At 48.7% G+C, this 23,499-nt stretch overlaps 2 protein-coding genes across 5 annotated transcripts; both read right to left on the bottom strand.

Annotated features, from left to right (window-relative positions):
• Positions 1-563: 563 nt before the first annotated feature.
• Positions 564-3,573, bottom strand: SNRPE (small nuclear ribonucleoprotein polypeptide E). Its single transcript, XM_084220754.1, has 5 exons — positions 3,420-3,573; positions 3,206-3,232; positions 2,284-2,346; positions 1,691-1,769; positions 564-750 (listed from the first exon to the last, which is right to left on the bottom strand). Exons 1-5 carry the CDS (start codon positions 3,471-3,473, stop codon positions 695-697), a joined length of 279 nt encoding a protein of 92 aa, XP_084076880.1. The 5' UTR covers positions 3,474-3,573; the 3' UTR covers positions 564-694.
• Positions 3,574-5,751: 2,178 nt separating this feature from the next.
• On the bottom strand, positions 5,752-22,432 carry ZC3H11A (zinc finger CCCH-type containing 11A). Of its 4 annotated transcripts, none has more exons than XM_084220788.1 (18): positions 22,360-22,432; positions 18,744-21,947; positions 17,284-17,468; positions 15,727-15,846; positions 14,907-15,030; positions 14,255-14,452; positions 13,971-14,087; positions 13,423-13,503; positions 13,128-13,238; positions 12,748-12,810; positions 12,498-12,599; positions 12,206-12,271; positions 10,782-11,276; positions 9,618-9,691; positions 9,174-9,471; positions 8,039-8,190; positions 7,720-7,784; positions 5,752-6,852 (listed from the first exon to the last, which is right to left on the bottom strand). In XM_084220788.1, the coding sequence occupies exons 3-18, from the start codon at positions 17,335-17,337 to the stop codon at positions 6,567-6,569; spliced, it is 2,406 nt and encodes an 801-aa protein (XP_084076914.1). In that variant the 5' UTR covers positions 17,338-17,468; positions 18,744-21,947; positions 22,360-22,432; the 3' UTR covers positions 5,752-6,566. The 4 variants fall into 4 exon arrangements, with proteins under 4 accessions (XP_084076914.1, XP_084076915.1, XP_084076916.1 ...); XM_084220789.1 differs by having other exon boundaries at positions 18,744-18,796; positions 21,836-22,431; XM_084220790.1 differs by having other exon boundaries at positions 18,744-18,796; positions 22,360-22,430.
• Positions 22,433-23,499: the final 1,067 nt, after the last annotated feature.

Below are 23,499 nucleotides of genomic sequence, written 5' to 3'. Positions count from 1 at the left end.
ATTCCTGCAGAATTCCCGAGGAAGAATTAAAATATCCTGGGAGCTGCCCCCGTGTGAGGCAAAACCGAGGTTTGGGGGAGGAGTGGGAAGGGATTTCTTGGGAAAAAGGGATTTGGTTTTAGGATAAATATCAGTTTTGGGGGAAAAAAAAGGAATCTTTTTGGGATAAAGAGGTTTGTTACTGGGGAAAAGGGACTGGTCTGGAAAAAGGATTTTTTTTAGGATAAAGAGATTGGTTTTGTGGGAAAAAAAGGATTATTTTTAGGAATAAGGGATTTTTTTGACTGGTTTCAGGAAAAAGGGATTTGGTTTGGGTAGAACGGATTGGTTTTGGGATAATGGGATTTTTTTTGGGGAAAGGGATTTGTTCTGGGAAATTAAGGATTGTTTTTGGAAAGAAGGGATGGGTTTCAGGAAGATTGGGTTGATCTGGGGAAGAGGAGATTGTTTTGAAAGGGCTTGGTCTGGGAAAACTTGAATCCACAGATCCAACCCCACGGGGAAAAACACCCTCAAAAAAAATCCCCCCGCCCCGAGACTGAAACCCCATTCCCGGATTTTGTTAAAAAACCCCATTTTATTCCCCAGAGAAAACCCCAAACTACAAAACACGATTCCAGAGGTGCTGAGGGGTCTCCCCCGTGGCTGATCCCGGATTTGCAGAGCTCCCAGTCCCGTTCCCAGTTCCCTGCTCCTAGCTGGAGACGCTCTGCAGGAGGGTGATGTTGTCCCCCTTCAGCATGATCCGACCTGCAACCAACGGCGCCGGGATGGGGGCGAGCCCTGGGGAGGGAGCCCGGCCCCACAGCTGGAGCCACAGCTGGAGCCACAGCTGGAGCCACAGCTGGAGCCACAGCTGGAGCCTGGAACCACAGCTGGATCCCAATCCCACAGCTGGAGCCACAGCTGGAGCCTGGAACCACAGCTGGATCCCAATCCCACAGCTGGAGCCACAGCTGGAGCCTGGCAGCAAAGCTGGAGCCACAGCTGGAGCCTGGAGCCACAGCTGGAACCACAGCTGGAGCCTGGCAGCACAGCTGGAGCCCAATCCCACAGCCTGGAGCCACAGCTGGAGCCCAATCCCACAGCCTGGAGCCACAGCTGGAGCCCAATCCCACATCTGGAACCACAGCTGGAGCCCAATCCCACAGCTGGATCCCAGCTTCACAGCTGGATTCCAACCCCAAAACCTGGATCCCAATCCCACATCTGGCACCACAGCTGGAGCCCAATCCCACAGCTGGATCCCATCTTCACAGCTGGATGCCAACCCCAAAACCTGGATTCCCAATCCCACAGCTGGAGCCCAATCCCACAGCTGGAGGCTGGCCCCAAAATCTGAATTTCAGTCCCACAGCTGGATCCCAAACCCAAAACCTGCAGCCCAATCCCACAGCTGGTGTCTAGCCCCAAAACCTGGATCCTGGTCCCAAAACCTGAAGCCCAACCCCACAGCTGGCACCACAGCTGGATCCCAATCCCAACCCCTGGATCCTGGCCCCAAAACCTGGATTCCAGCCCCAAAACCTGGATCCCAATCCCACAGACAGATTCCAACCCCACAGCTGGAGCCCAGCCCCAAAACCTGGATCCCAATCCCAAACCCTGGGTTTAAGGTCCCCCACCTGGATTTTAGGGTCCCCCCCCGACACTCAGGACCCCACATTCCTGCCCCTCCCCCCTGCCCTACCCAGCTGCTTCCTGGATTTGGTTTTGGAGTGAATTTCCTCAGCATCGTCCAGCACCAGGTTCATGTACTCATCAAAGCCCTGCAGGAGCAGCACCAGCCTCAGTGACACCCCAAAAAACTCCTAAAAAATCCCCCAAACCCCAAAAAAATCCCAAAACCCCCCAAAAACACACCCCAAACCAAAAAAGCTCAAAAAACCAAAAAACACCAACACCCCAAAAATAATCATAAACCCCCCCAAAAAAACTCAATAAAAACCCCAAAACACCCACAAGAAACAAACAAAAAAACCCCCCAACCTCCCCAAAAACCAAAAACACCCAAAACACCTTAAAAATACCCCAAAAATAAAAAACCCAAACTCCCAAATCCCCCCAAAAAACCCAAAACCCAACTTCCCCCAAAAAACCCAAATACAAAACAAAAAAAGCCCTCAAAAAACTCCAAGAAACTCCCCCTAAAAAAAAACCCCAAAAGCCCCAAACCCTGCAATTGCCAGGGGGAGAAGAAGGCAGAGAGGGGCTGGGGGGAGGGGAGGGGGCAGAAGGGTGACCCCAGAGCAGGGGGGGTGACAAGGGGACGGTGACACTCACGATGATGCAGCCCTCAATCCTCATGTTCACCTGCTCATAGAGCCACACCTGGATCCTGGATCTCTGCAAGGCACCAAAAACACCTCGGGGAGGGTCCCTGGGGGGCTCAGGGGTCATCCCCACCCTCAAATCAGGGGGGTCCCCCTGGGAATGTCCCGTGGGATGGCAGGGGGGAGGAGCAGCAGGGACTGCGTGGGGTTTGGGGGGATGAAGTGGAAAAAAATGGGGTTAAATGGGTTAAAATGGGGTTTAAATGGGATGGAAATGGGGTTAAATGGGTTTAAATGGGATGGAAATGGGGTTAAATGGGTCAAAATGGGGTTAAATGGGATGGAAATGGGGTTAAATGGGTTTAAATGGGATGGAAATGGGGTTTAAACGGGATTTAAATAGGATGGAAATGGGGTTAAATAGGTTAACATGGGGTTAAATGGGTTAATATGGGGTTTAAATGGGGTTAAAATGGGTTTTAATGGGGTTTTGGGAAGGAATTGCTCCCTCAGAAGGGCTGGGATGGGATTCCCATAGGAGTTGTGGCTGCTCCATCCCTGGGAGTGTCCCAGGCCAGGTTGGACAGTGGATAAAATGGATAAAATGTATAAAATGGATAAAAATGATAAAGTGGTTAAACTGTTTAAAAAGGATAAAATGGCACCCCTGGATAGTGGAAGGTGTCCCTGCCATGGCAAGGCTGGGAATGAGATGATGCTTAGTATCTTCCAACCCAAACCATTCCATAACCCCATAAAAAATTTCACTTTAGAACTCCCGACTCATTCCCAGCTTGCAAATATCCAGGGAACCTGTGGCCGTCCCATCCCTGGCGGGGCTGGAGCAGCCTGGCCCGGGGGAAGGCGTCGCTGCCATGGCAGGGCTGGCACCGGCTGGCACCGGGTGTCCCTCCCCGCGGTGATGCACTCACGTTCTGCAGGTAGCGGAAGATCAGGTTCTGGAGCCGAGCGTTAAGGGCACAGCCGAGCCGAGAGCCGCGGGGCGCGGCCGGGACGGGACCCGAACCCCTGAGGGGACCCAGAGGGTGCCCGCCATGGAACCCGCCCGCCCCGCTCCCTTCCCGCCCGCGCTCCCCGCAGCCTCCCCGCGCTCCCCCGGCGCCCTGAGCGCTGGCGGCAGGATACGATGGGCTGCACCATCACCTTCTGCACCTTCTGGCCCTGCCCGCGGTACGCCATGGCTGCGCGGGGCCGCGGGGCGATAGAGGCGGTGTGAGGGGACGAGGAGCGCGGGGCACTGTGGGATAGAGGCGGTGAGAGGGGACGAGGGGCGCGGGGCACTGTGGGATAGAGGCGGTGGGAGGGGATAATGGCGGTGGGAGGGGATAGTGGCGGTGGGAGGGGATAGTGGCGGTGGGAGGGGATAGAGGGGCGCGGGGCACTGTGGGATAGAGGCGGTGGGAGGGGACGAGGGGCGCGGTGCACTGTGGGATAGAGGCGGTGGGAGGGGAGAGCACCGCGCGGGGCACTGTGGGATATTGGCGGTGTGAAGGGATTGAGGAGCGCGGGGCACTGTGGGATAGAGGCGGTGGGAGGGGATGAGGAGCGCGGGGCACTGTGGGATAGTGGCGGTGGGAGGGGATAGTACCGCGCGGGGCACTGTGGGATAGTGGCGGTGGGAGGGGATTGAGGAGCGCGGGGCACTGTGGGATATTGGCGGAACGGGAGCGGCACCGCGCGGGGCACTGTGGGATATTGGCGGTGGGAGGGGATAGTACCGCGCGGGGCACTGTGGGATAGAGGCGGTGGGAGGGGATAGAGGGGGCGGGGCACTGTGGGATATTGGCAGTGGGAGGGGAGAGCACCGCGCGGAGCACTGTGGGATATTGGCGGTGGGAGGGGATGAGGAGCGCGGAGCACTGTGGGATATTGGCGGTGGGAGGGGATGAGGAGCGCGGAGCACTGTGGGATATTGGCGGTATGAGGGCGGCCTTTTTTTTTTTATTTTTTTATAATTATAAATCGGAATTTTTTTGCTGTTACTAGGGGGTTTTCTTGCTCGTATTAGATTGAGTGTTTTTTTTTTTATGTAATTATTTTATTTGGTTTTAATAACCACAATTCACCGGAAAAAAAAAATTCCTAAAAATGTTCCCCTGGCTCAGAGCAATGCCCTAAAACACCCAACTTCAAAATAAAGTGATTTTTGTGCTCCTACAGCACCGGAGCTTTCCTGTTCATTTGTCCCTCAAGAAGGAAGCAAAAAAATCCCCGAAACATCTCCCATGGCCGTTCCCTCTCCTCCTGTCCCCGTTCCCTGGGATAAGATCCCAAATCCCCCCCGGCTGTCCCCTCCTGGCAGGGACTTGTGCAGAGCCAGAAATTCCCCCTGAGCCTCCTTTGCTCCAGGCTGAGCCCCTTCCCAGCTCCCTCAGGACTCTCCAGGCCTTCCCAGCTCCCTCAGGACTCTCCAGGCCTTCCCAGCTCCCTCACAATTCTCTCCAAACCCTTCCCCGGTTCCCTCAGGACTCTCCAAACCCTTTCCAGCTTTGTCCAAACCCTTCCCAGCTCCCTCAGGATTTTCCCAAACCTTTCCATCTCCCTCAGGATTCTCTCCAGGCCCCTCCCAGCTCCCTCAGCTCCTCCAAACCCTTTCCCATCTACCTCAAGATTCACTCCAAACCTTTCCCTGGTTCCCTCAGCTCCTTCAAACCCTTCCCAGCTCCCTCAGGATTTCTCCAAACCTTTCCCAAAGTTCTCTCAGACCTTTCCCAGCTCCCTCGGGACTCTCCAAACCCTTTCCAGATTTCTCCAAACCCTTCCCAAACCTCCCTCAGGACTCTCCAGGCCTTCCCATCTCCCTCACAATTCTCTCAAAACCCTTCCCAAAGTTCTCTCAGACCCTTCCCCTCTCCCTCAGGATTTCTCCAAACCCTTCCCAGCTCCCTCAGGATTTCTCCAAACCCTTTCCAGATTTCTCCAAACCCTTCCCAGCTCCCTCAGGACTCTCCAGGCCTTCCCAGCTCCCTCACAATTCTCTCCAAACCCTTCCCAAAGCTCCCTCAGGACTCTCCAAACCCTTCCCAGATTTCTCCAAACCCTTTTCCAGCTCCCTCAGCTCCTCCTAACCCTTCCCAGCTCCCTCAGGATTTCTCCAAACCCTTCCCTGGTTCCCTCAGGACTCTCCAGGCCTTCCCAGCTCCCTCACAATTCTCTCTAAACCCTTCCCAAAGTTCTCTCAGACCCTTCCCTGGTTCCCTCAGGACTCTCCAAACCCTTTCCAGATTTCTCCAAACCCTTCCCAAAGCTCCCTCAGGACTCTCCAGGCCTTCCCATCTCCCTCACAATTCTCTCCAAACCTTTCCCAAATCCCTCTCAGACCCTTCCCCTCTCCCTCAGGATTTTTTGCTGTCCCCCCACTCCTCTGCCTCGTTAATTCCTAATTAACACTCAGCATTCCCGAGCTCTTTGATGCCATTCCTTAAATAAAAAAACAACAAACCCCACGGACAGCACGCAGTGAGCAGCCTACCTTTAATCCCTTAAATAGAATCATACAAATATAAAATGGAAGAATAAAATATTTACAGAAAACAAAACAATCCTGAAACAAAATTTAAAAAAAAAAGGAAAAACCCCACGGGGATTTCACTCAATCCCATCTCCAAGGGGCTGGAAAAGAGGGAAGCAGCCATGGGGGAAACGTTCCAGGTGCTTTTTTTTTTCCCTCCCAAAACGATTCCCAGCTGGATGTGGGAGGTTCATTGCAGGGAGAAATCCTCAGAACCCAGAGGCACTTGAAGCAATTCTCCTTTCCCCCAAATACCAGGAGGAATTTTGCCTTCCCCCATGGCAGGATCCCAGGAAAAATCCCCCAGATCATCCCGAGCCAGGCTCACCCTGGCAGGCTTTGGTCCAAAATCCTGCCTCAGATTTTGCCTCTTTTCCCTGAAATCCCCCCAAAACTTGAGTCCATCCGTGGCTCCCAGAGTTGACACAGTAACTCCAGGGGTTTTTGGGATTCTCTGTGCAGGAGGGAGCTCTGGAGATGGGATCTGTGCCCCCCTCAGGGCGCTCCAAGTGCTCTGTCCTGTCCCGTGGGGGGACAAACTCAGCCCGGAATTTTGGGATAACTGAGAGGAGACTCTGCCTAATCCTAACAATCCAACTGTGCTTCCAGCTGGGGCAGCATCTCCTCCACGGATCCAACAACATTTACAGGATTTTTCTGGGAGGTGAGGAGAAAATTTTCCTTTTTTAGGGTGTTTTTTTTTTTTTTTTGGTGTCGCATCTTTCCCCCCATTTTTTTTTAAATTTCCAAAACCTCCCCTCTCAGCTGTCAATCATCTCAGAGAGTTCCAGCAGGAGATCATCCTCGTCCTTGCCTGGATCCAGGTCGATTTCTGCCTCCAGTTTTCCCCCAGAGATCTCCCAGATGAGCTTCTCAAAGTCATCCTCCACCGAGAGCGAGGCCTTGGCGGCGCCGGCCGAGCTCAGGCGCCGCAGCTTGAGGGGAGCCTCCAGGGAGGAGGAGGAGGAGGAGGAGGATGAGGAGGAAGATCCAGACACCTCTGACTGTGCCAGGGAATCCCCCTGGGTGCCAGGCTGCAGCTCGGGGCTGGGGAGAGAGCAGGGAGGGGTCAGTGTGGGGGGGACAGAGGGGAGGGGGAGGATTGGGGTTCACAGGGGGAGGGGAGGGTGGGGATGGGCTGGGGTGAGTTTGGGGAACCCTGGATTGGGTTGGGGGGGGCTGGGATTGGTTTGGGGAGTCCTGGATTGGGTTGGGGGGAGCTGGGATTGGTTTTGGGGAGCCAGGGATTGGGTTGGGGGGAGCTGGGATTGGTTTTGGGGAGCCAGGGATTGGGTTTGGGGGAGCCTGGATTGGGTTTGGGGGAGCCTGGATTGGGTTTGGGGGAGCCTGGATGGGGTTTGGGGAGACCTGGATTGGGTTTGGGGGGCCCTGGATTAGATTTGGGGAGTCCAGGATCAGTTCTGTGGTCCTGGATTAGTTTGGGGAGTCCTGGATCGGTTTTGGGAACTCCTGGATTGGTTTTGGGAACTCCTGGATTGGTTCTGGCAGTTCAGGATCAATTTTGGGAAGTTCTGGATCACTTTTGGGGCCCTGGATCAGTTTTGGAAAATCCAGAAAAAGTTTTGGAGTCTGGGATTAATTCTGCAAAGTCCTGGATCAATTCTGGCAGTTTAGGATTGGTTTTGGGAAAACCAGGATCAGTTTTGGGGTGCTAGATCAATTTTGGAAGTCCAGGACCAGTTTTGGAGTCCAGGATTGGTTTTGGGGAGTGCCCAAGTGCAGCATTTGTAGAACCCCAAAGCAGCTCTGCTGCACAGACATTAATTGCAATTAAAGGTTCCTCTGTAGGATTTTGGGCCTCATTTCCCTCAAAGCTGGGATTCCCCCTGGTGCCCACCCCACATTCCATCCCTGGGGTCAGGAGGGAAAAGGGAATTGGGGATTTGGGGTTACCTGCTCTGGGAATTCTCCCTCCGAGGGTTGGAGTCCAGGCTGTCCTCTGGAGAAGGGGGAACAACCTGACAATGAGGAGCAGGACACGGTTCAGGATCTAAAATATCCCAATTTTCCCCTTTTCTGCTTCACCTGAAGCAGGGCATTGCTAAAAGGAGGAATTTGGGGTTTTTTTAAAAGGAATTTCTGCCTCAGAAAGGACAAAATATTCCCAAATCCCAGCAGAGAATTCTGCAGATGCCTCGGGGTGAAAAGGGCTGGGAGAGATGGAGAAAATTTCAGCTTTCCAGGGTTTATTTTTGGGAATTTGGGGCCTCACCTTGGCTGGGGACTCCTGGGTGTCCCCGCTGGTGGCACTGAGTGGCTTCACTGCCACCACAGCAGGGGGGTGGCCCTCGGGGCCCTTCCTCTTCAGGGGCTGCTTGGGAGGGGCTTTGGCATCCAGAGGCTTCAGGCACACCTTGGACTTGGCTGGGATGGAGGAAAAGGAGGGAAAAAAGGGTAAAGGAGGGGAAAATTTATCAATCAAACCCCTTCCTTTATCAATCCAATCTGTTCCTTTATCAATCAAACCCCTTTATGGAATCCCTTTATTTATTAAATCCCTTTATCAATCAAATCCCTTCCTCTATCAAGCAAACCCCTTTATGGAATCCCTTTATTTATTAAATCCCTTTATCTATCAAATTCCTTTCTTTATCAGCCCTTTAGCAATCAAATCCCTTTGTCTATCAAACCCCTTTATCAAGCCCCCACCTCTGCCTCTCCTCCCAGGCAGCTGAGCTCCCTAAACCCCAACCCCACATGGAGCATTCCCATAAACCCCAACCCCAGAGCATCCCCATAAACCCAAGCCTAGACCATTCCCCTAAAGCCCAACCCGAGAACATTTCCCACAACTCCCAACCCCACACAGACCATCCCACAAACCCCAACTCCACCCCATCCCAGAACCCCAACCCCACACAGACCATTCCCATAAACCCCAATCCCACACAGACCATTCCCAGCCCCACACAGACCATTCCCATAAACCCCAAACCCACACAGACCATTCCCATAAACCCCAACCCCACACAGACCATTCCCTAAACCCCAACCCCACACAGACCATTCCCCTTAAATCCCAAACCCACACAGACCATTCCCCTTAAATCCCAAACCCACACAGACCATTCCCCTTAAATCCCAAACCCACACAGACCATTCCCATCCCCACACAGACCATCCCCTAAACCCCAACCCCACACAGACCATCCCACAAACCCCAACCCCACACAGACCATTCCCCTAAACCCCAACCCCACAGAGACCATTCCCCTAAACCCCAACCCCACACAGACCATTCCCAACCCCACACAGACCATTCCCACAAACCCCAACCCCACACAGAACATTCCCCTAAACCCCACACAGACCATTCCCCTAAAGCCCATCCCCATCCCCAGCCCCACCTCTGCCTCTCCTCTCGGGCAGCTGAGCTCCCTTTTTCTCCTTCTCTGGGGTCCCCACTCCATCCTCGGGGGCTTTTCCTCCTCTCCTCCTGCCCAGCTGGGCTGACCCCACAGCAGCCTCGGGGCTCCCTGATCCTGGGGTTTTTTCCTGGTTTTTATCCTGGATTTTTTCCTGGATTTCAGCTGGAACTGCCCCAGCTCCCTGCTGCAGTTTCTCCTCCTGTCGCTGTTTCTGTTGCCGTTTCTCCCACATGATTTCCTCCAGGCTCTTCACCTGAATTCCAGAATTCCCTGAATTCTGACAGGGGGAAAAAAAACACCAAGAGGGTTTTTAGGGGAAAAATACAGGGAATAAAAATCTATGGGAATGTGAAGAATCGATCAGAAATGGGAAGGGTTAATCAGAAAGGTGAAATTAATTGTTATAAATTTGTTCAGACTCACTTCAGCAGGGGCAGAGCCACTTTTGGAGGAAGGTTTGTTCAGCTCCACAATCATTTTTTCTTCTCTTCCAGGTGCTTTAAACCAAGAAAAACATCCAAAAATTGGTTTTTTGTTGTTTTCTTGGGGGGGTTTTTGTCCTATTTTTATTAACAGGAAGCAATTCCTGCAGGATTTTCTGTCTCCTTCAGTCCCACCATGGAGTATCATCATCATTACTATTATTATTATTGTTATTGCTCAGAAATGGATAAATCCTTCCCAAACAATATTCCAAAGGGGAATGGGATGGATTCCAGCACTGCCAAGATTCCACCACACAAATCCAAGGCAGAAAAAAAGGAGGGAAATTAAACCACAATTCCCAAGGGGCAGCACAATTCCCAAGGGGAAAACACAATCCCCAAGGAGGAGAAGAATTCCCAAAGGGAAGCAGAACCTCCCAGGGAGAAGCAGAATTCCCAAGGAGGAGCAGAATCCCCAAGGGGAAGCAAAACTCCCAAGGGGAAGCAAAACTCCCAAGGGGAAGCAAAACTCCCAAGGGGAAGCAAAACTCCCAAGGGGAAGCAAAACTCCCAAGGGGAATCAGTTCCCAAGGAGGAGAAGCAAAATTCCCAAATGGAATCAATCCCCAAGGGGAAGCACAACTCCCAAGAGGAAGCACAACTCCCAAATGGAATCAATCCCCAAGGAGGAGCAGAACTTCCAAGGAGGAGCAGAATCCCCAAGGGGAAGCAAAATTCCCAAGGGGAAGCAAAACTCCCAAGGGGAAGCAAAACTCCCAAGGGGAAGCAAAACTCCCAAGGGGAAGCAAAACTCCCAAGGGGAAGCAAAACTCCCAAGGAGGAGCAAAACTCCCAAGGAGGAGCAAAACTCCCAAGGAGGAGCAAAACTCCCAAGGAGGAGCAAAACTCCCAAGGAGGAGCAAAACTCCCAAGGAGGAGCAAAACTCCCAAATGGAATCAATCCCCAAGGAGGAGCACAATTCCCAAGGAGGAGCAGAATCCCCAAGGGGAATCAATCCCCAAGGAGGAGCAGAACTCCCAAGGAGGAGCACAATCCCCAAGGACAATCACAACCCCCAGGGGGGTGAAGGAAGCAAAATTCCCAGCAGGAATCCAAATTCCCAAGGCCAGTGAGCTCTCCCAGGGGAGGATCCCTGCTCACCCAGGAGCTTGGTGACCCTCAGCAGTTTCCTGCCCCTCAGGGCGGCCTCTCCCGGGCCAGGCGCCGCCCGCAGCTTCTCCCCGCTCTGCTGCAGCCTCAGCGCCTTCTCCCTCTTGATCTCCTCCAGGGTTTTGATCCGAACTTCTCCAGCTCCTTTGGCTCTCCCAGCCTCTGCCAGCTGCACCCTGCCTGCCCCAGCTGGAGCAGGAATGTTCTGTTTCCTGGGATCAGCCTCGCTTCTGGCCCTGCTGCTGAATTCCTCGGGTTTTTCCTTCTCCTCTCCCACCCTTTTGTGGTTTTTTTCCACCAGGGCTCCCGTCAGGGATTTGCTGCGGGCAGCAGGGGAGGGTTTTGCTCCTAAATTTGGATCTTCTGTTTTCCTTCCTTCTCCTGGGATCTTGGCTGGGGGTTCTCCTCTCCTCTGGTTGGCTCTCTCCAGGCGGATTTCCTCCAGGGTTTTCACTCTGATCTCCTCGATGGGCTTGGCAGCTTTGTCTGAAGGCAGAAAAACCCGAGCCAGGAATGAAAGGGAGATCGAGGAGGGGGAAAAATCTCCAGAATTCCTCCCAGCACTGAGGGAATTTGGGATTGAGGGCTCTCAGGGTTGGAAGGACTTTGAGGATCATCCAGGGAACCTCTTCCCTGTCCCAGGCTGCTCCAACCTGGCCTGGGCACTCCTGGGGATGGGGCAGCCACAGATTCTCTGGGAATAAGTCAGGAGTGCTGAAATTGGGATTTTTTTATGGAATCCTGGAATGGTTTGGGCTGGAGGATCCTAAGGATCATCCCAGTCCCACCCCGTGGTGCCAGGGTGCTCCAAACCCCATCCAGCCTTGGGGGCTCCCAGGGATAGCCACAGATTCCCTGGGAATTCCAGGGAAGGATTTCCTCCCAAAATCCCATCCAAAGCAGCCCAGGGAATGCTGGAATGGGTTGGGTTGGAAGGGATCATCCAATCCCACGGGCAGGGACACCTCCCACCATCCCAGGGTGTAATTTGATCAATTTTACCCATTTTATTCTTTTTATCCACTGTCTAACCTGGCCTGGGACACTCTCAGGGATGGAGCAGCCACAGCTCCTCTGGGAATTCCATCCCAGCCCCTCCCAGAGAGCAATTCCTTCCCAAAATCCCATCCAACCCCATCACTCCCTAAATCCTGTCCCTCCATTCCTTGGGAATATTCCCTCTCCATCTTTCCTGCAGGTTCCCTTCAGGCCACAAGGAGATCACCCCAAAATTCCTCCTCTTCAGGGCTCAACAATCCCAATTCCCTGAACAAGAAACTTCTCCCCCTCCTTTAAATCACTTGGATTTGGAAAATCAGAGCCAGTTTTCCTTTAAAAACAACAATTTAAGGCTGCATGGGAGTTCTTGGGAAGTAAAAAAACAAAAGAAGGGATATTTAAAATCTAATTTTTACCTGACTCAGTGCTGCTCTGCTCAGAGGGCAGCCCCAGCCTCTCCTTCAGGGACTTCAGGACTTGGACTAAAAAAAAAGAGAAAAAAATTTTAAAAAGTGGCAAAAATCCCAATTTTAGGTGGGAAATGAGACAGGGGAGCACCTCAGAGTGACCTTGAAGTCTCAAGCAATGTTCAAGAAGAAGCAAGAGAAAAAAGGAGGAATAGAAAATCCAAAGGGAAAAGATGGACAGAAAATATCAAGTAGAACAGCTGGACACAAATTCCAGCTGGAAAAATCCAAATTTTGGTACCTGTGCCTCTTTTTGGGGCCTTTTCAGAGTTTTCCTGCAGCTCTGCCTTCCTCCCCAGCCTGTCAGCAATGTTCCTCCTCAGGGGAAGGAAAGTTTTCCCACCTTTAAAAAGGCACAAAATGAGAAATTCTTTCAGAATATTCCTCTGCAGGAACCTGAATCCTCCCAGATGAATTTGGAACGGTTTTGGTTTTTAGTTGCTAAGAGAATTTGCTGGATTTGATGGAAATATTTCACAAAAAGCTCTCACCCATGAGGGTTTTCCTTTTCCCCAGTCTGTCAGGAAGATTCAGCTGGATCACAGGGTCCTCCCCTAAAACAAGGAATCATCTTTTCAGTGCACCAAAAAATCCCTTTATCAAAAAAAAAAATCATTTTCTGGCTGCCAAAGCACAGGAATTAAAGGACTGGAAGGAAAATTGGAACTTTAATCCCAACCAAACTCAACACCTACAAAAATTCCCATTTTTTCCAACTCAACCATGACAACATTTAAAATTCCAATCAGGAAAGGGCAGCCAGGATTATCAGGACAATTATCCTAATTAACCATCTCAGGATTATTAAGATAATTATCCTAATGATCAATCAATAGATTTAGGGGCTGTGGGATGGGAATTTTGGGATTACCTTCCTTGGAGGAGAGGGTCACAGTTCTCAGCACAGTCCTGACGTTTTCCTTCTCTGGCACAGGAATGTTCCGGGCTTGGAGAGGATCCACAGCCACTCCTGAAGGACCTTCTGCGTGGAAAAACAGGGAAAAATCAGAATATTTAGCAATTTTCCTTGGAATTCCAAGCAGGAAAACCAGCTGCCAGTGAAACAAATTTAATTCCTTGTAAATAATCCAAGGAAAATCAGGATTAAAGCCAAGGATGAAGAGAAGGCAGGAGGATAAGGAGGGGGTTTAGGGATATTAACTCACCACCTTGTTTTTTGGCTTTCTCCTTGAGTTTCTTCAGTTTGATCTCTTCCAATGTTTTTATTCCAAAATTTAAGTTGTCATCTGGAAGCACAGAGTAGTTCAGGAAATTGAGTAAATCCTTCCCAGAATATTGGGAATAAACCCTCCCAACACCCCCCAGGAGTTAAAAAGCCCCAGACCAGGAGGGATTTTGGAAAACTGGCAGCTTTTTTCACCCTCCAAGGGAAAATCCACACTTTTGAGCACAGAGTCATGGACAGGGATTCAAGATCCCTGAATTCCTTGGATCTGGATTTCCACAATGCCTGACGGGGCCTTTTCAGACATTTCAACTCCACTTTTAACTCTTTAAATTCCAGCTTTACTCTTTAAACTCTCCCAACTCCTCCTGAGCCCCTCCCCACTCCCCTTTTCTCTATTTTCCCCACACAACCAAACCAGGAGGTTTTTCCCTGCCTGGGTGGGAAGGAACTCCTGGACTCCCTTCAGCATCCCTGGGCTCTGTGTTATTTTAGGACTATTTTGATTTTAACTCCCCAATTCCACACCTGGTTTTGCACTGGGATTGGATTTCCTGGTGGAAATCACCCTCAGGCCGTTGTGGGTCTCTGTGGGTGGGGGCTGGACTGGGGTTTTGGTTTCTTCTCCTTCTTCAGAAAGCTGGTCTGGAAGGGAAAATCAAACCCAGGATAAAATCATTTATGGAGGAGGGATTTAACAAAAACACTTCATTTAAAAATTACTACTCTTTTCTACAGCTTAAATGTCAAATTTGGTACTTTATACCTCGATTTAAAGCAGAAATATTTACAATAAACTTGAGATTTCTCACCATCATCATCTTCATCATCATCTGCAGCGTTGATGACCACGGGGGGATGGGTGGGACTGGGGACATTCTCCGAGTTCTCCACTTTCATCACCCCCCGGAGCTGCGGGGAGGGGTTGGACTGCACCGAGAGTTTGTTCTGCTGCAGCTGCACCATCTTCACCTCGTCCTCTGCAGCCTCAGGGGGGCTTGGAAGAGTGGCTGGAAAGGAAAAATATCCCAAATTTTTACCCCAAATGGTGTGAATTTGAGAACAAAACACCTCTGGATTCAGTTCTGTATTCCACACCCATAAAGGGATTAAAGGAAAAAGGAAAAGGAAACTTGAAAAGCAAAAATCATCAAGCACAGAGAGTGGAAAAAAAATTTAAGTTATAATTTCAGTCCATTCCCCCTGGCTGGAAATGAAAAATATTCCAAATTTTGAGCCTAAAATTGAAAATTTGAGAACAGAACGCTGCTGGATTCAGTTCTGTAAGTGGAAAACTCATTTTTTCTCAGGGGAAGGAGGAGCCTGTGCAGGTAAATTCATGGAATATTCAGCAAGAATTCTTGGGATATTCAGCAAGAATTCTTGGGATATTCAGCAAGAATTCTTGGGATATTCAGCACGAATTCTTGGGATATTTTGAGGAAAAGGAAGTTGAACACTCACTTTTGCTGGGGGGAAGGAAGTGCCCATCCACATATCTGCCCTTGGTGTGGTGGAATGCACAGTTGTGCTTCTGGCAGCCCCCAGGCTGGTTCTCCCAGTAACAGGCGATCTCACTGCGCTTTTTCTGGGGGAAAAAAAAACAAATTCAAGCTAAAAATATTTGTAGGAAAAACCACAAATCCAAGCTAAAAATGAAAGAGTGGAAAATGGAATTTAGCTGGATTTTTTTTTTCCTAGCATTCAGCTGGAAAAGGCAGGACACTGTTAAATTAAATTAAGTTAAATTAATACAAAATCCAAAATAATGGGATTATTCACAGAGGAAAATGTTAATTTTCAAATTTCAATTGCTGGTGAAATCCATCTGAATTTATCTTTCAGAGCTTTAGCTCCTTCCCATCTTTTGTTTTTTCTCCCTATCCTGGACAATTCCAAGAGCTGAGGATAAAAAATCTGGGGGAAATTCTAGCTCTCAGGAATTTCAAGAGCTCAAGATAAAAAATTCAAGAAGAATTCCAAGAGCTCAGGATAAAAAAAATCTGGTGGAGAATTCCAGCTCCCAGAAATTCCAAGAGCTCAGGATAAAAATTTTTGTGGGAGAATCCCAGCTCCCAGGAATTTGTTTCCCACCACATTTAAAGAGTGCAAAAAATTTGGGAATAACATAATTTCTCACAAACATTTCCTGCTGTAAAACACCTTAAAAATTGATTTTTTTCCCCTCCTTCCTGGTAACAAAATCCCTGCTGGGAAAGGACATTTATCCCCCTGTTCTGGCAGTGATTTTTGGGGTGTTGAGGGGTTTTTGGGGGACACTCACATCGATTTCCATGTGCCTGAACCTGCAGACATTCCTGAAGCACCGGCCCTCCTGCCACAGGGTGCAGACGGTCTCGCTGCCCAGGGCGGCCTCGCAGTGCCGGAAGGAGCAGGAATCTCCCTGGAAAGCAGAGAAATCAGCAAAGAATAAAACAGGAATCTCCCTGGAAAGCACAGAAATCAGCAAAGAATAAAACAGGAATCTCCCTGGAATTCACAGAAATCAGCAAAGAATAAAACAGGGATCTTCCTGGAAAGCACAGAAATCAGCAAAGAATAAAACAGGAATCTCCCTGGAAAGCACAGAAATCAGCAAAGAATAAAACAGGAATCTCCCTGGAAAGCACAGAAATCAGCAAAGAATAAAACAGGAATCTCCCTGGAATTCACAGAAATCAGCAAAGAATAAAACAGGGATCTTCCTGGAAAGCAGAGAAATCAGCAAAGAATAAAACAGGAATCTCCCTGGAAAGCACAGAAATCAGCAAAGAATAAAACAGGAATCTCCCTGGAATTCACAGAAATCAGCAAAGAATAAAACAGGGATCTCCCTGGAAATCACAGAAATCAGCAAAGAATGGAACAGGAATCTCCCTGGAAAGCACAGAAATCAGCAAAAATATGGGGCAAAACCCACTCAGTTTGAAAGATGAGATGGGAAAAGCAGAGCTTAAAAAATGGGATGGGAAAAGGACAGGAAATTAGCAAAAAATGGGGGGAGGAACAGGAATCTCCCTGAAATTCACAGAAATCGGCAAAAAATGGGGGAAGGAACAAGAATCTCCATGAAATTCATAGGAAATTTGCAAAATAATGGGGCAAAACCCACTCAGTTTCAAAGGTGAAATGGGTTTGGGAAAGAGAATTATAGAGGTTAAAAAATAATGGGATGGGGAAAGGACATGGGTTAAAAATGGGATAAAATGGGATGGGAAAAGGACAAAGGTTAAAAATGGGATAGGAAAAACACACAGGTTAAAAAAGAAATGGTGTTGAAAAGGAAGAGCACACAGCTTAAAAAATGGGATGGGAAAAGGACAGGGTTAAAAATGGGATGGGAAAAGCACAAAGGTTAAAAAATAGGATGGGAAAAGATTAAAAAATGGGAAAACCCAGATTAAAAAATGGGATGGGAAAAGCACCCAGGTTAAAAAATAATAGGGTTGGAAAGGGAAGAAAAATGCAGTTTTCAGAACTGGGAGCTGAACAATGAATCAATAATCAATAATGAATTAATCAATGTATGAAGAGGAATTGATTTCCTTCCTCTCCCTGCTCAGAGGCCAGGCAGGGAATGAGGGATTCCAGAGGAAATTGGATCTGAATGAAAATGACACAGCTTAAAAAAATGGGTTGGAAAGGAAAAAAACACACAGGTTCAAAAAATGGGAGGGGAAAAGGACCCAGGTTAAACAATAAAGAAAAAAACCACCCAGATTTCATAACTGGGAGCTGAAACAATAACCAATAATTAATTAATTAATGAGGAATTGATTTCCTGCCTCTCCCTCTCCCTGCTGAGAGCCCAGGCAGGGCAGGAGGGGCTCCAGGGACTCACCTTGTTGCAGGTGGAGTAGAAGTAGAAGTAGCAGTCATCCCCCTGGCTGGACATGCTGCAGGGATCCTCACTCTCTGCTCAGGGTTTGCTCCTCCCAGGGCTCTCTCTCCTCCAGCCTGGGCAGGAATTGGCTTCTCAAAGGATTCTCCTGGCTTAGCTCTGACAGCTTCTTTTTAAAAGTAACCCTGGAGAATAAAAATTGGGGTTTTTAGAGTTGTTTCCTGGTCATTGATTTGGTTTTGGAAGGAGGCAGTGGGTTGAAATCAGCTGGGTATAAAGATGAAGCTGAATTTGTTGAAAATTTCATTTTTTTTAAAACAAGTTTTTAGTCAGATTTGGCCGAAAATGCAGCAGAAATTGTAATTTGTGACCTTAATAAGAGTTCTGGGTCTTGAGGTAGAGAAAAATTAGGGTGAGACCCAAAAACTTAGGGGGTAACTCAAAAGAGAGGAACCTCTTCAAAAACTGGGTGTAATTTTGAGTCAGCAATGATACAGGGATGTTTTAATAATAAAGCAAAGAAATATTTTAATATTATTATTATTATTATCATCTATTTTTTCAAAATTACACTATTAACACAAATCCCAGGGGATTTTCCCCCAAATCCAGGGGGATTTTTTTCCTGATCCCAGAGGATTTTTCCTCTAATCCTAGGGGCATTTTCCCACATTCCCAGGGCATTTTTCCCTCAATCCCAGGGGATTTTTTTCCCCAAATCCAGGGGATTTTTCCCTGATCCCAGGGGATTTTTTCCCCCATCCCAGGGGGATTTTTTCCCCAAATCCCATTCCCCAATCCCAGGGGATTTTCCCCAATCCCAGGGGATTTCCCCCCGATTTTTTCCCTCAATCCCAGGGCATTTTTCTCCTCTATCCCAGTGGGATTTCTCCCTCTATCCCAGGGGGATTTTTTCCCCATCTCATGGGGATTTTCCCCTGATCCCATTCCCTGATCCCAGGGGATTTTTCCCCAATCCCAGGGGAGTTTTTACCCCTCAATCCCACAAAATTTTTCCCTCAGATTCCAGAGGGATTTTCCCCAATCCCAGGGGATTTTTTCACCTGATTTTCTCCCTCAATCCCAGGGCATTTTTCTCCTCTATCCCAGGGGGATTTTTTCCCCCATCTCATGGGGATTTTCCCCTGATCCTATTCCCTGATCCCAGGGGATTTTCCCCCAATCCCAGGGGACTTTTTTCCCTCAATCCCAGGGCATTTTTTTCCCTCAATCCCAGGGCATTTTTCCCTCTGATTCCAGGGGGATTTTCCCTCCAATCCCCAGCAGGATTCTCCCCCCAATCCCAGGAGATTTTTTCCTGATTTTCCCCCTAATCCCAGGGCACTTTTCCCCAAATCCCAGCGGATTTTCCCCCCAATCCCAGGGGGATTTTCCCCTGATTTTCTCCCTGATCCCCCTGCATTTTCCCTCCATCCCAGGGCATTCTGGAGCTCACCCACCTGGCCACGTTGAGCACAGGCTTTGATCTTCCCAGCCATGCAGTTCCCCTCTCCTGTAGGCCGAAGGAGTCCGTGAATGAATAACAAAGGGGCAGAAAGAATTTTTGAATTTTGCCTTTTTGTTTTTTGTTTGCTTTTTTTTTGTTTTGTTTTTCCTCCTGACAATTCCAAGGGAACCTCTCAGCCAACAATTCCAAACTCTGAGGTGCTCTCAGAACAATCTAATGGAGGAATTGAGTCCATTGCAAATCTGGCACACTGCAGACAGCCAGGGATATTTTAGCTCTTCCAATAAAAAAAAAAAAGACATAAAAAACCAACAAAAAAGTTTTTAAAAAAAGCCCCAGCGCCTTTTTTTTTTTTTTTTTTTTAAAGATGAACTCAGGATTCAAAGTGGCTGCAAAAATGAGGCTCCATCTTCCACAGCTGGGGAAATTTCTAATTTTTTTTTTAATTTTTTTTTAATATTTAATTCAGTAAGTTGCAATTTCGGGTCTTCTGAGATTTCTTCACCTATTAAGAAAACACAAAAACCTTCCCCCATATTTATGACCTGTACAGCAAAAATAAAACCAAAAAAACCCCAAATTTGTGTGTATAAACCCAGAAATGTGTTTATACACACCCCAAAGGAGGCAGGGACAGCAGAACAAGGGGAAAAGCAGCAAAAAAAATCAGAATTTTTGCCCATCAAACTCGGATTGGGAGGAAAATGAGATGATTTGGGGGGTTTTGGATGAGGTGAGGGCGGTGAGAGGGGATTTGGGGACATGGGGACAGCACAGGGACAAACTCACCCATCCCCAACCCTCAGCCAAGGAATTGTTTGGGAATTTGGGGCAGGAATTTTCAGCAAATTTCCCAATTTTGCCATTTGTGCTGTTCCCTAATCATTCATCCATCATTAGCTCCAATTCAGCAGCTGATTGGGGTTTGGGTGCCACCAAAAATTAATTTATTCAGCGTTTTTTTCATGTGAATCACACTTTTAATTTTGGATATTCTTCTAAAAATCTGATTTTTAGGGTTCTTTCCCACACAACCTTGCAACCAAACCAGCTAAAATCCAAATAAAAATCAATTTTACCCCCCTGACATTTCTGTGCAAAGGATTTCTGACAAAACTCAATGAAATTGTTCTTTACAGCTTAAGAAGAAACAGTTGGAACCTTTTACTCACACAAAGGAAATTTTGTGAATTTTCCAGGAATTTTTTTTTTTTTTTGGCCAGGGAATTTTCCCAAATCTAAAATAAAGAGAGGAAAAGTTGGGTTCTCATATTAATTATGGGGTTTTTTTGCTGTTTTTGACTGTTTGACAAAGGGAATAAAAGAGGATTTAAGTGCAGGGCTCCCTCCTGTTCTTCCATCTCCACGGGGTTAAATTCACTTTTGGAGCTTCAAAATCAGATTTTGCCTCATGGATATTCCAGGGAATCTACTCCTAAAAACTCCTGGAGCTCCTTCTGGTGGAAGTTCAAGTTTTCCCAGGTGTTTTCCCCAATGTTCTTGGGTGTTAAAAATCGAATTTCAAGCCTGAATTCTTCGGTTTGCTGAAGGCACCACTGAAATCCTGGGAGTGAGGGGTGAGAAAAGCAGAATTCCAACCCAAAGCAGGAGGAATTCCCAGGCTGGAAGGTGGAATTTCCTTTCCTCAGGTATTTTCCACACCTAAAAATGCAACATTCCTACATCCACCACCCTGAGGGGGAAAGAAAATCCCTTCAGATTGAATTCTTTTAGGAATTAAATCAGTTTTTTGCCTTTCCACGTTTTGCCATATTTCAGTTCAGTCTGAATCTCGTTTAAAGGATTGGAATAAAACCTTGAAAAATAAACAACAACAACAGAAAAAAGAATCAACCAAACCTCCCCCCAGAAACCCCTCCAAGGTCTAAACTTCATCAAGGTGATTTAATTATTAAAAAACTTCATTAAAAACCTTTCTTGGTCAAATTTAAAACTGGTGTCGAGGTGGTAAATAAAAAAAAACAGAATAAAAATGAGTAACTCTGGTGCACTCAGCAGGTCTGGAGTGAATTCAAATTAATGAGAATTTTAAACACTTTTTTTGTGCAGAATTCAATTAAATTTTTTGTAGTAAAATCCTTTTTGAAACCAATTATTTATAAAAAAATCAAATAAATAAAAAATGCAGCAGCTGAGGGTCAGCAAAAAACCATGCCAAAAAAACAACATAACTATAACTTTTTTTCTTTTCAAAGGGAAAATAAAGAAGTTTTCCTGCACCTCCCTGTGAGGAATTCCTGGATTTCAAACCCCCAAATTTCCCTGGAAAAGCTTCTCCTGCTGCTTCATTTGTGCCTGAAATTCCTTTGATGATTCATCTCCTGTTTACCAGGTGACACAGAAGGAAAAGCATCAGGAATTCCACATTTTAACCCCTTTTTGGGCCATTTTTTCTCAACTTTTTCTCTCTCCTCCAGCTTTTCCTCCTCAGGAATCGACCCCAAACCAAGGGAAGCTGCTCCATTCACTCTTAAATAAAACAGGAATAATTAAAGAAAACTCAATTTATTTTTTTCTTCTGTATTTCTGAGCTCCACCCCAAGGCCTGGCAGCGATTTCCTGTGACAATTTCTTCCCCTCAAGGGAATATTTTCTTAAATCCCCCCAAAAAATTTTGATTTTCCCTGGATTTCACCTTGGAAAAATGTCTTTAGAGCTGGGAAATTACACCACAAGGAAGTTTTACCTGGGAAACTCCAGTGCCCAAATTCAACCCCAAAATCCTTTATTTCCCAGGAAATCCTCTTTTATTTATTTCTATTTTTTACAGCCAAACAAAGCCGGGGTTTATTTAGGAAGTGCAACCTTGAGTGCAATTCTGGGAATAACCTGGAGGCTCTGATCCCTTCAACAACAACAACAACAACAACAAAATTTTCTTTTTTGGCGTTTCCATAACAAAAATCTACGTCAGAAAACAGAACCCTTTAAAAAAACAAGGAAAAAAAAAACCCAAAAATTCAGGGAATCGGGTTGTTTTTAACAACCTCCGGGAGGAATAACCCTTAACAAAACAAGAAAAAACACCCCAAAAATTCACGGATTCGCGTTGTTTTTAACAACCTCCGGGAGGAATTCAGCCCGGCTGCGTCCAGAGTTACTCAGCTCCTGAAGTTCCTTTAGGGAATGAGCAGGAATGAGGTGACTACGTTAGAAATGCCCCTCAGACGCGTTGCTACAACAGGAAAAAAGGAGGTTTGATGTGAAAATGAGGAGATTTAGAAAACACCTGAGCTGGGATCGCAAATTTGGAGAGGGGACGAGCGCTAAGGAAAGGCCTCGGGCCTACCCCGGGCTCGCAGCTCCCCCTCCCCAAAGCCCCGGGGGAGCAAACCCACCTCACCCCGGCTTTATTCCCACCTAATCCCAGCTTTATCCCCCTCTAAACCCGGCTTTATTCCCCCCTAACCCCATTTACTCGCCCCTCAACGTCCCCCCTCCCGCTGTGGGGACAGCGCGGGGGACGCGCGGCCTTGCGGAGGAGCCGGGGCTGAGCCAGCACCACCCCCCGCCTGTTCCTCCCCATCTCCCACCAGCCGCCGCGGGGCTCCGAAGCGCTCTATTTACGGTCGGTCAGGAAGTTTTACCGAGCCCCCGGGGGCCGCCGTGTCGCTGTCGCAGCGCTCCGCCGGGGCCGCCGCCGCCGCCGTGTCCCCGGTGCCCGGCTCAAAGATGGCGCCCGGCGCGCGCGCAGCCTCAACGCGCCCGCTGCCAAGATGGCGGCCGGAAATGGCTTCACCCGCCCCACAGGAAGAAAAGGGGCTCTGAGGCGGAACGGGGGTGAATTTTGCTGCGTTTTGCTTCCCCGCGCTTTAAAAAGCATCAAAAAGAGGGAAAAACTTTTCTCTGTGGGGTGAACAGGATTGTGTTTCTCCATCCTGCCGCGATTTGTCATCAACGCCGCCGTGTCCCGATGCCCAACTCAAAGATGGCGCCCTCAGCCAAGATGGCGCCCGGAAGTGGCTTCACCAGCCCGAACGGAAGAGGGAGGGTCTGAGGGGGAACGGGGGAGAATTTTCCTGGTTTTTTGGCTTCCCCGCCGTTCAAAAAGCCTCAAAAAGGGGACAGAGCTTTTTCCTGTAAAGCGAACAGGGCCGTGTTTCTCCATCCTTCCGCGATCTGCGGGGCCCACCGCCACCGTCGCCGTGTCCCGGCGCCCAGCTCAAAGATGGCGCCGGCTACCAAGATAGCGGCCGGAAGTGGCTTCATCCCCCGGACGGGAAGGGAGAGGGCGGGCGGGCGCCTGAGGCGGAGCGGGGGTGGATTTTGCTGTTTTTTCGCTTCCCCGTATTTCAAAAATCCTCAAAAAGGGGACACATCTTTTCCCTGTGAAGCGAACAGGGCCCTGATTTTCCTACTTGCCCTGTGCTGACAGAATTTAGGTTGGAGAATCCCTCCCGGATCATCCACCTGTTCCCGAGCCCTCAGTGCCACGTCCAGTCCTTCCTTGTCACCTCCAGGGGTGAGGCGGACTCCAGACCTCCCTGGGCAGCCACTTCCAAATCCTGGCCGCCCTTTCCGTGAGGAAATTCCCCTCCATGTCCCAAGAATGTCCCCACTCCCGGGTGCCATCCCCTCCCTCACGCCCCCTCAGGGATGTGAATTCCCGGGGAGAGTTTGGGACTGATTCCCCCCGAGCTGCCGGACACACGGAGCACGGCACGGTTACACATTTTATTCTCTGGATGTAATAATTTCTGCTCAACAGCCAAAAGCTTCTCACTGCC

This window comes from Fringilla coelebs (genome assembly GCF_963513975.1).
Source record: "Fringilla coelebs genome assembly, chromosome: 23".
NCBI lineage: Eukaryota > Metazoa > Chordata > Aves > Passeriformes > Fringillidae > Fringilla > Fringilla coelebs.
This window is presented reverse-complemented; position numbering and strand designations above follow the sequence as displayed.

Excerpts from the sequence above, each read along its gene's own strand:
- ZC3H11A (XM_084220788.1), bottom strand. The coding sequence starts at position 17,337 with ATGTCCAGCCAGGGGGATGACTGCTACTTCTACTTCTACTCCACCTGC. Across the intron at positions 14,453-14,906 it reads CTTCCTTCCCCCCAGCAAAA|CCACTCTTCCAAGCCCCCCT; the intron begins GTGAGTGTTCAA and ends TTTCCTTTCCAG. Across the intron at positions 8,191-9,173 it reads GCCCGAGAGGAGAGGCAGAG|CCAAGTCCAAGGTGTGCCTG; the intron begins GTGGGGCTGGGG and ends CCTCCATCCCAG.
- SNRPE (XM_084220754.1), bottom strand. The coding sequence starts at position 3,473 with ATGGCGTACCGCGGGCAGGGCCAGAAGGTGCAGAAGGTGATGGTGCAG. Across the intron at positions 3,233-3,419 it reads AGGTGATGGTGCAGCCCATC|AACCTGATCTTCCGCTACCT; the intron begins GTATCCTGCCGC and ends GCTCGGCTCCAG. Across the intron at positions 2,347-3,205 it reads TCTTCCGCTACCTGCAGAAC|AGATCCAGGATCCAGGTGTG; the intron begins GTGAGTGCATCA and ends GGTGCCTTGCAG.